Here is a 10,051-nt window from a genome sequence, read left to right on the forward strand (position 1 = left end):
TGGCGTTACTTTTTTCGGACCGGGAAATTTCCTGTAGTTGAAGTCGAATATCTCGGGTCGTTTTAGGGGTTTTCCAAATAAGTAAAGACTGGTCGTTAATTTTTTGGGTTGGGCTTTCCGGTGTTTTATCCCTTTGGAAGCCGTTATTTTTACCTTTTTCGACGTTGGCGTTGCTATTTTCTAATAAAAAAGGGTTTAAAAGTGGTTTTGCCAAGTTCACCGGCCATAACCCCGTCGTACGCCAACCAGATTGAATGGTTTTTGCTATAAATGCTTTTGATCTGGCTTTTCGATAGCAAAGTAGAAAGTTTCGTTTCCCAACAACCGTTGAACAGCAAAACTGGTTTACAAATCCCAGGTGACGTCGATAAGCTTCCTTTAACGGCCCAAAAACCGATAAATCCAACGGTTGAAGAACGTGTGACGAATGAGGGGGTAAATATAGGAGTTGAATATTGTTTTGCAAGCAAAGAAGCATAAATTCGTCCGTTATATGTGATCCATGGCCATCCAGAACTAATAACCGCTTTTCAGGGGTTAAAGGTTGGGTATACGGAATAAACACCTTTTTTAACCATTCGATACCTGTTTCATTATTTGTCCACCCGTTTTCGGTTGCATGAAATTGCCAGGTATCGAAAGGACTTAAATCAGCTGGAAACCATTGTTGCTGTACGTTTTTCCCCTTAAATATAACGAGGGGAGGTATAACAGCCCCCGTAGCTGATACACATTCGATTATGCTCGTCCAACCCCGCGTTCCAGGCTCTTTTCGCTGTAATGGCCGGATTTTATTACGCCCTAACACCAGGCCATTAGATCCTTTGCCTTCCATTATACCTGTTTCGTCCATATTCCAACGGTTGGCCGGTTTTATAGTATCGACAACGGGATTTTTCAAATAGGACCACCAAGATTTAATTACCTCGGTTGTAGCCCCATTAACCCGGGCATTTTCTATTCGCCGGGGTCTTTGGGTTTTCAAAATTGGATATCGGGCTATAAAACGGCTAACCCAATGTTTCCCAAGGCTTTTTCTTTCTCCGGCGGCCTGAAGAATTCGTTCCGCAAAATAGCGTAGTTCTTGATGCGTTGGCGGAAGGCCTAACGCGGCCTGCGCAAGTACCCAATCTGCCAAATAGGTTTCCTGCTCCTGTGAAAGCCTTTGACAAAATCTTTTCGCTTGTTGAATTGACTGGGCCCCCTTTAAACGATCGTGAAGGGTACTCCGAGGAATACCCCATTTTTGCGAGGTTTTGTGAACTGATTTGCCATTTCTTATGTCAGAAATGGCAGCAAGAAGCTGATTTTCAGTGTACTGTTTCATTGGAAGGTTTGGAGCAAGAATCTTCAAAAATCAAGTTCTAAAGTGAAAAATTCGTCTAGATATTTATAAAATAAAACAAAGGGTTGACGTGGCTGAGTAGATATTTTTAGGGGCCGGACTTTAGGGGGGTCGGAGATGTGGAGCTCAACGTTATTCCACCCATAGAACTCGCCTAAACAGCCCGTAAATGAAGTAGTTTATAATGTTATTACCGAAAGTACACACTGCCACCAAATTTCGCGCGCGAATTGCGACTTTTTTAATTCTTACCATAAGTATTATTCGCACTACATTATATTCCATACAATTCGCCGTTTGTTTCTGCAAAAAGAAAAAGAAACATACGCGAACGCGAAATTAATTTTAATAATGTAGGTTTGGATTTTCTTTTAATTATATATAAATGCGTGGGTTCGTTATATAATTTATACAAATTGATACCTAGGGTTGGTGTAAAGGCCATGGCCAAAACAGAGGGGTGAACCAACAGAATACGTATATAGGTATAAAATTAATTAACGAAATAAATAAGTACAGAAGTAAATTCGTTACAGGTCCGAAGGCCTATATATATAAGCTTTTTACCCTATAATTATCTTAGTTAAGATAGCGGATAAATAATATTCCGACACAAATAATATAAATAAAGCAGGTAAGTATTAGTGGTTTAATTTGGAATTTAGAAAATAATATTATATATTATCCCATTTACGAGTTATTTAGGCAGATTGGACGGGTGGAATAACCATTGCTTTTTTCGATTTCCAAATTTTAATTTAAGCCGTTTTTAGCAAACGCAGACAATTACTATTTATAATAAAATATAAATAGATATAAAATTATATAGCTTTATATAAATACCTAAAATGAAAAATACTCCTTTTATATTATTAAAGTTGCAACTTTGTAATTATAATAATATAGCGTGGGGAAATACATTCGTTCCGCTATTTTTAAAGTATATATTTTAAAATGTTTTACAAATTATACCACGGGAGCAAGCGAAAGAAAACCACCGCTTATCGTCGTATATATATGCGTGGGCCGATATTAATTTAGTTGTTCGCGGCAACCATTAAAAACCCAAATTACCTTTTTCATTAAAACTATCACCAAAGTCGGCAAAGCTTATAAAGCCCACACCAGAGGATATTGTACCGGAGCATTAAGTTTTACCCTTAACCCTAGGCTAGGGCCCTGGGTTAATTTATCGCTTTACTTATGTTTTAATTTGGCATATCAACTCATCTATTTATAGCCGCTTCAAAATCGCTGCTATAAATATACTGTAGCGGAGTACATTATAAAATATATTTGAATACCCGCATTTGCTTAAACACTAATATTAAAAAAATATATAAATATGTTATCTTATTTTCCAAATCCCCAGGTTTCCTTTTACTGCTTCCCGAGCTATATCTCACATTTCCTACCAGTTTCACTTTTTGAAACATTTGCAAATTTTATTTTATTTGTAGTGTTCCACTGGCAAGATGCAATTTTCCAAAATTTATCTGCTCGCTTTTAGCATTGCTGGCGCTACAGCATTGTTTTCCCAGGAGGACAACTTGCACAAAATTAAAAATGGCGAAATCCCGCCAGACACGGCAGATTATCGCGGCAAGCGTCTTCTGGCTTTGCCCATGAATGCTCATTGTTATATAAGAAGGAACATTGTTTTTAAAAATATTTGACAGCTTTTTAACCACAGTTGAGACGTTAGTATATTACACATAAGCCGTTTTGCAACCTGATTTACCCATACGTATTGTTACGACCAGATAGTTGGGCCGGTACCAGAGAGGCCAGGTGGGGTCACACCCCTCCTGACGATATTCGCCCAAAAAAAATACCGACCGGCAAAATAACAATTACCTAAGGGCAAGGCTACGAAATCTCACGTAACCTCACGTAACGGCCAAGGGAATGGATTTTTATAATTTGTAAAATTTCAATTGAAAATTACAAATTAAACAAATTAAAAGAAATCATATTTGGAATATAATTTATATAAGGTACGTTTATTATTATATAAATAAATTCGATTTTAGGATTGTTTAATAGTAATTAAATTCTAATGAACCTTAATATTTATTTAAAAACAATTATAATTTCACCCCCAATTATTAAAAACCCTAATTACCCAATTAGACGTTTAATTATTTTAACCTATTATATTTTATGATAAAAATAAGTTACCCGATATTTTAATTGTAACATTTTAATTGTTTTTATTTAATATTTTGCCTTAAAATATACCGAGCAATATTACCGACAATATATTTTCCTAGTTTTTTAAAAATAATATTCCCAATACCCCGGTTACAAATAATAAAGCGGCCCAAAAAGCCCCTATTCGGCCCAAGGACGATAACAATAATAATAACGAGGAAAACCAACTCCGTAAATAAATTGCTTAAATTAATTAGGAGCTCCACAAATAAACGTTCCGCGCAACCCAATTCCAAAAAAAATTCCAGGTTTTCCGAACCAATATTAATATTATTTTAACTTTTTTTAATGGGCGCGAAAAATTTAAATTTAACCCCCCAATTATATTTGATAATATATTTGGACAATTTAAAAGGTATTTTATATAAATACGCATTTACCAAATATTCCATTTAGAAATTTTCCGCAGCGAAATAAAAAAGGTAATATACTGTTACGACCAGATAATTGGGCCGGTACTAGAGAGGCCAGGTGGGGTTACACCCCTCCTGACGATACTCGCCCAGAAAAAATACCGACCGGCAAAATAACGATTACCTGTCACAGACCTGAAGGACAGCCACTGGGCTGTCGCTTAGTCATGACCCCTGTCACGTGAAGGCGCGAGGGCCGAGCGCCTCGCGCGCGTATATCTACGCGAAATCTCTGCAGTCTCCGATATGTAGCTCCTCGAGCTACGTCTTCGTCAACAACCACCTGCTACCCTGTACCTGGAAGACTAGATAGCCAATATACTCTGTCCTGTTACCTGATCGCCCGCACCTACCTGTCCGCCCTGCCTGCCCGTGACATTACGTAGCTCCTTCATTAGGTGCCCGCGATGCCTGCGTCACTGCAACCCCCGATCTTAACCGATTCGACCGAGGAACTGATCGAACACCTACAAGGACACCCTGAACAATGGGTGTCTTACATCTCCGATTCCTACCAAAAGCTGCAACTATTGCACGATAGCAACGTCCGCCTGAACTCCTGCCTAGAAATGCAGGAAGCCGAGACCCAACGCGCCCGCGCCGAAACGGACCGTGTCCGCGACAAGGCGCAGGCCGACATTCTGGCCATGGCCATGGAAAAGGCCTCCGCCATAACCTCCCGGGATGCCGCTTTCGCCGAATTAGAGAAAACACGGTCCGAACTGAAGGAAGTTCGGACCGTAACGCTACCCACGGTACACATAACCACCCCCGCCCCAACTACCAACACGCCTGTTGAACCCCTTATGGTTACTCCTATGGGAACGACTCCGCCGCCTGCTTCCGAACATCCCGCCTCCGCCCGCCTTTCTGAACGACTTCCAGACCCCGATAAATTTACGGGCGCCCGCTCCGACCTCCGCCGCTTCGCCACCCAAATCCGGGGGAAGATGACCTCAAACAAAGACCGCTTCCCCAACCCCGAATCACGCCTGATTTATGTAGCCGGTCGACTGTCCGGTAAAGCGTACAACCTGATCCTGCCCAAAATGGTCGGAGGCACACCCCAATTCGGAGATTATACGGATCTCCTCCAATACCTAGAGGAGGCATTCGGGGACCCCGACCACGTCCAAAACGCACAAAACAAATTATACGCCCTGAAGCAGCGGAACGTAGATTTCGCCGAGTATCTGTCGGAGTTCCAACGCCTGTCTCTGGAAGGAGAAATGCCGGAGGATGCCCTCCCCCCTCTTCTATTCCAGGGAATATCGGAAGAGCTCCAGGACATGCTCCTCCACAACCCCGCCCCATCCCGCCAGTACCACGAATTTACCCGACACCTGCAAAGCTTGGATAACCGCTACCGCCAGCACCAGCAGTATAAAAACAGACAGACACGTACCCCTCGGACCGCAGCGCCCCCCGCGCGCGCGGCCCCCCGGACCCAAACCGACATACCGCGGGCCGCCCCCAAGCCAAACGCGGAATTTCCGTTTAACGACCCCATGGACCTAAGCAGCCAACGCCGCCACAACCGCAAAGAAAATATGCTATGCTACCGCTGTGGATCCCAAGAACATTTTGTTGCCAAATGCCCAGAACCGGATACCCGCCGCACGCGGCTGCACCAGGCCGGGATCGAACAATCCAGGTCTAGGTCCAGGTCCCCGCGCCAGATGCAAACCAAACTCCCTGAAAACCCCCGCCGCGGCTCGGACGCCAGCCGCTCCAGCAGCCGAAGTTCGAAAAACGGAGCCCGCCTGGGATAAGTCGCCCCCAGGCCGCCAAGGCCGCGCATAGACCGCCGGCGATCCGCATCTCTGCCGCCGCCGTTCACGGGTTCCCCGTTGAAGAGGAATATAATGTCACGGGCAGGCAGGGCGGACAGGTAGGTGCGGGCAATCAGGTAACAGGACAGAGTATATTGGCTATCTAGTCTTCCAGGCACAGGGTAGCAGGTGGTTGTTGACGAAGACGTAGCTCGAGGAGCTACATATCGGAGACTGCAGAGATTTCGCGTAGATATACGCGCGCGAGGCGCTCGGCCCTCGCGCCTTCACGTGACAGGGGTCATGACTAAGCGACAGCCCAGTGGCTGTCCTTCAGGTCTGTGACAGTATTCCCCCCTTCCAGGCCGAGCTCCGTCACGGCCGGGGCCCGGGCTTATGGGGGTATCGACGGTGGAAATTCTTTACCAATTGAGCAGCGTTTTCCAGGTAATCGGCAGGTTCAGTCGTGGGTTCGCTATATCCAGCCCAACGGACGATATATTTCAGCCGGCGGCCTCCTCGGCCGCGGGTTTCCCAAAAGGAGTCGAGGATCTCTTCGACTTCGTATTCTCTCTCACCTTCCACTTCCAAATGGGGTGGCGGTGCAGGTTGTTGGCCCGGCAGGGGCTCAACGTCAGCAGGTTTTAGTCGGTTTATATTGAAAACAGGGTGTACTCTCATAGACGACGGCAGGTCCAAACGGTAGGCGTACGGGCTAATCACTTCAGAAATTCGGAAGGGTCCCAAGTTCTTCCAATCCAGTTTCTTCTGCGGGCGGGCGGTCTGGATGTTCCGTGCGTCTAACCATACATATTGGCCGACGGTAAGCCGGCGGGCCGGGGTACGGTGTCGGTTCGCCTGTTCTTCGTAACGGGCTTGGGCGGCGGTCATTTCGGCGCGGGCTTGTTCCAGAATGGCTTCCATTCGGGCGGCTAGCTTTTCGGCATCCCGCTGGGCGGGCAAAGGCTGGTTCAGGGGTACCGGCTCGAATCCCATGCGGGGATGGAATCCGTAAGTCGCGTAAAACGGGGAGGTTCCGGTGGTCTCGGACTTGTGGGAGTTGGCTGTGAATTCGGCGAGGGGAAGCCAACTTTCCCAATCATCTTGCAGGTAGGCCACATAAGCTCTCAAATATTGTTCCAGGGACGCGTTAAAACGCTCGGTCTGTCCGTCAGTCTCGGGGTGGTGAGCAGTGGATAGCAGGCTGTCGATTTTCAAACGGGTTGTCAGGTGTTTCCAAAACTTCGACACGAATTGGGTGCCTCTATCCGAAACTATCGTCAGGGGCAACCCGTGTAGTTTCCATACGTGGTGTAGGTACAGGTTGGCGGTGTCCTCGGCATTGCAGGTCCCTTTACAAGGGACGAAGTGTCTCATCTTAGTCAGGCGGTCTACGACCACTAGAATGGCGTCGTGGCCGTTGCTTTGCGGCAAATGTGTGATAAAATCCATCGACAGGTGTTGCCATGAGCGTTCAGGAGTGGGCAGGGGTCGCAGGAGGCCCTGGTGGCCTTCGCGGGACGGGTTGATTCGGCGGCAGGTCTGGCATTTCTTTACCCATAATGATACGTAATGTAGCATTCCGGGCCAGTAATATTCTCGGGACAGCAGGTCGTAGGTTTTTGCTTTGCCGGGGTGACCGGCGACGGGGGAGTCGTGGCAGCGGCGCAGGATCTCGGCTTTCAGATTATTCGAATCGGGTACGTACAGTCTATTGCGGTAATACAAATAGCCGGATCGTTCTTCGCATTCGGCCAATTGCAGCTTGGGGTGGCGGTCGGCGCCTGTCCTCAACGCTTCTAGGGCAGATTGCGTTATCGGGTCGGATTCGTATCCGGCGTCTAGTAGCTCTATCAGGTGTCTTGGCAATAGGGGTTTGTTTTGGCGGATTATGGGTTGTAACCGGGTGGGGCGGGCAGGTAAATTGTGTTCTTTCAGTACGACTTGTGTTTGGTGCTTAAGTCGTTCATCCCCCTCCTCAGGCATATCCTCTGACCTCCTGGTTAGTGCGTCGGGTTTCGCTCCTTGTTTCCCGGGTCGGTAGGTGATACGGAAATTAAATCTTGACAGGAATTCGGCCCATCGGGCTTGTCGGCGGTTGAGCATTTTCGTCGTCGTGAAATATTCCAGGTTGCGGTGGTCCGTAATTACTTGGACCGGGGACGACGTCCCTTCGAGTTCCGGGCGCCATTCTTCAAAACAGCGGATAATGGCTAGCAATTCTTTGTCGTAAATCTCGTAATTGCATTCGGTAGCTGTGTGTTTTTTCGAAAAGAACGCGACGGGGCGGAGTATTCCGTCGTCGCCGTATTGTGACAATATTCCCGCAGAAACATAATCGGAAGCGTCGGTCTCCAGGATCACATCCTTTTCCCAATCGAAGTGCGCCAGTACGGGGGCTTCGGTAAACTTTCTCTTCAGCAGTCGGAAGGCGGTTTCGCAGGCGCTATTCCATTCGAATGCGACGTCTTTCTTGGTCAATCTCGTCAAAGGGGCTACGATCTTTGAGAAATCTCGGATAAAGCGCCGGTAAAAGTTGCCAAACCCCAAAAATGCTTGTACGTCAGTAAGCTTTTTGGGTGTTTGCCAGTCCAGGACAGCGGTGATTTTTTCAGGGTCCATTTTTACGCCTTCGACGCCGACCAGCAGGCCCAGGAACTTGGTTTCCGTCACGAAGAATTCGCACTTCGCGGCGTTGGCGTATAGCCCGGCTTTCCTCAGGGCTTCCAGTACGAGTTTCAAATGTTCTTCGTGTTCTGTTCGGGTGCGGCTATAAATCAAAATGTCGTCCAGGTAGGCTGTACAAAATACGTCTAAGTATTCGCGCAGGGAGTCGTTTATATATCTCTGGAACGTCGCGGGGGCTCCCGTTAGCCCGAAAGGCATGACTAGGCTCTCGTATAAGCCGAATCTCGTGCGGAATGCCGTCAGGTATTCTTCCCCCTTTTTAATCCGAATATTGTTAAAAGCGGAAACGATATCGATTTTCGAGAAGAATTTCATGCCGGCCAGGTTGTTCAGGGTCTCTCGGACTAGCGGCAGCGGGTAACGGTCTTTTACGGTAATGTTATTCAGCGCGCGGTAATCCACGCAAAACCTCAACCCTCCTCCCTGCTTCTTCACGAACAAAACGGGCGAGGCGACGGATGACGAACTGGGTCTGATAAACCCTTTTTTCAACTCTGCGGTCAGCCATTCCTTAAGGGCTATCAGCTCTTCGCGGGACATGGCGTACAGGGGGCCGAACGGCGGCGTTTTTCCTTCTATAAGCGGGATATGGTGGTCGGACGGTCGGTGTGGGGGCAGCTTCTCGGCTTCTTGCGGGGAAAATACGTCCGCGAATTCCCGGATTGTTTCGGGCAGGGTCGGCCCGTTCCTATTTTGGGGGTCGGCGGCTAGGACCTCATCAATCTGTTTCAAGGTTACGGCGTACAGTCGGCAGGATCGGCGGCGGGCGTACATGCTCGCGGCTTGCAGGGAGATAGGGGCGATATCCATTTCGCGGAGGGACGGCGGTCGGTCAGCCTGGTACTGGGGGCGGCTTTTTTTTGGTACGGCGTGTAAAGCTTTAACCTTCTCCGGTTTGTCGGGCATATTGCAGTGTCGGCGGCAATAGTCGCTGTCAAACGTAATAACGTGTGACGCGAATCCAATCGTTGGATCGTGCTGCTTTAGCCAAGGCATTCCTAGCACAATGGGGTAGTGGGCTAGCTGTGTGACGAAGAACAGCGCGTTTTTCTGGATGTGGTCCTTGATTCTCAATTGTCCTCGGACATAATGGGTGCACTTCCCACTTTCGGCGGTCCTTCCGTCGAATACTTCGATGTCGAATGGGTTTCGCAGCGGATACATTTGTAGTTGGCGTTCTTCGGCCCATCCTTGGTCGAGGAAGCATTTTCCTTCCGCACCGCAATCGGTGAGGGCATAGGTTGGGAGGTTTTGGCCCCCCACTGTCAGTTCGGCAGGCAGGATCATCAGGTCGGATCGTTGGTTATATTCCTCTTCAACGGGGAACCCGTGAACGGCGGCGGCAGAGATGCGGATCGCCGGCGGTCTATGCGCGGCCTTGGCGGCCTGGGGGCGACTTATCCCAGGCGGGCTCCGTTTTTCGAACTTCGGCTGCTGGAGCGGCTGGCGTCCGAGCCGCGGCGGGGGTTTTTAGGGAGTTTGGTTTGTATTTGGCGCGGGGATCTGGACCTGGACCTGGATCGTTCGATTCCGGCCTGGTGCAGCCGCGTGCGGCGGGTATCCGGTTCCGGGCATTTGGCAACGAAATGTTCTTGGGATCCACAACGGTAACATAGCAT

The 10,051-nt window shown here is 48.0% G+C and overlaps 1 protein-coding gene across 1 annotated transcript; it reads left to right on the plus strand.

Moving 5' to 3' along the window:
• Positions 1-2,820: 2,820 nt before the first annotated feature.
• On the plus strand, positions 2,821-3,398 carry MGG_17237 (uncharacterized protein; the record flags this gene model as incomplete). Its single annotated transcript, XM_003717413.1, has 4 exons — positions 2,821-2,983; positions 3,039-3,045; positions 3,313-3,342; positions 3,392-3,398. The coding sequence occupies 4 exons, from the start codon at positions 2,821-2,823 to the stop codon at positions 3,396-3,398; spliced, it is 207 nt and encodes a 68-aa protein (XP_003717461.1).
• Between the last annotated feature and the right edge of the window lie 6,653 nt (positions 3,399-10,051).

This window comes from Pyricularia oryzae, chromosome 4, assembly GCF_000002495.2.
Source record: "Pyricularia oryzae 70-15 chromosome 4, whole genome shotgun sequence".
Lineage (NCBI taxonomy): Eukaryota > Fungi > Ascomycota > Sordariomycetes > Magnaporthales > Pyriculariaceae > Pyricularia > Pyricularia oryzae.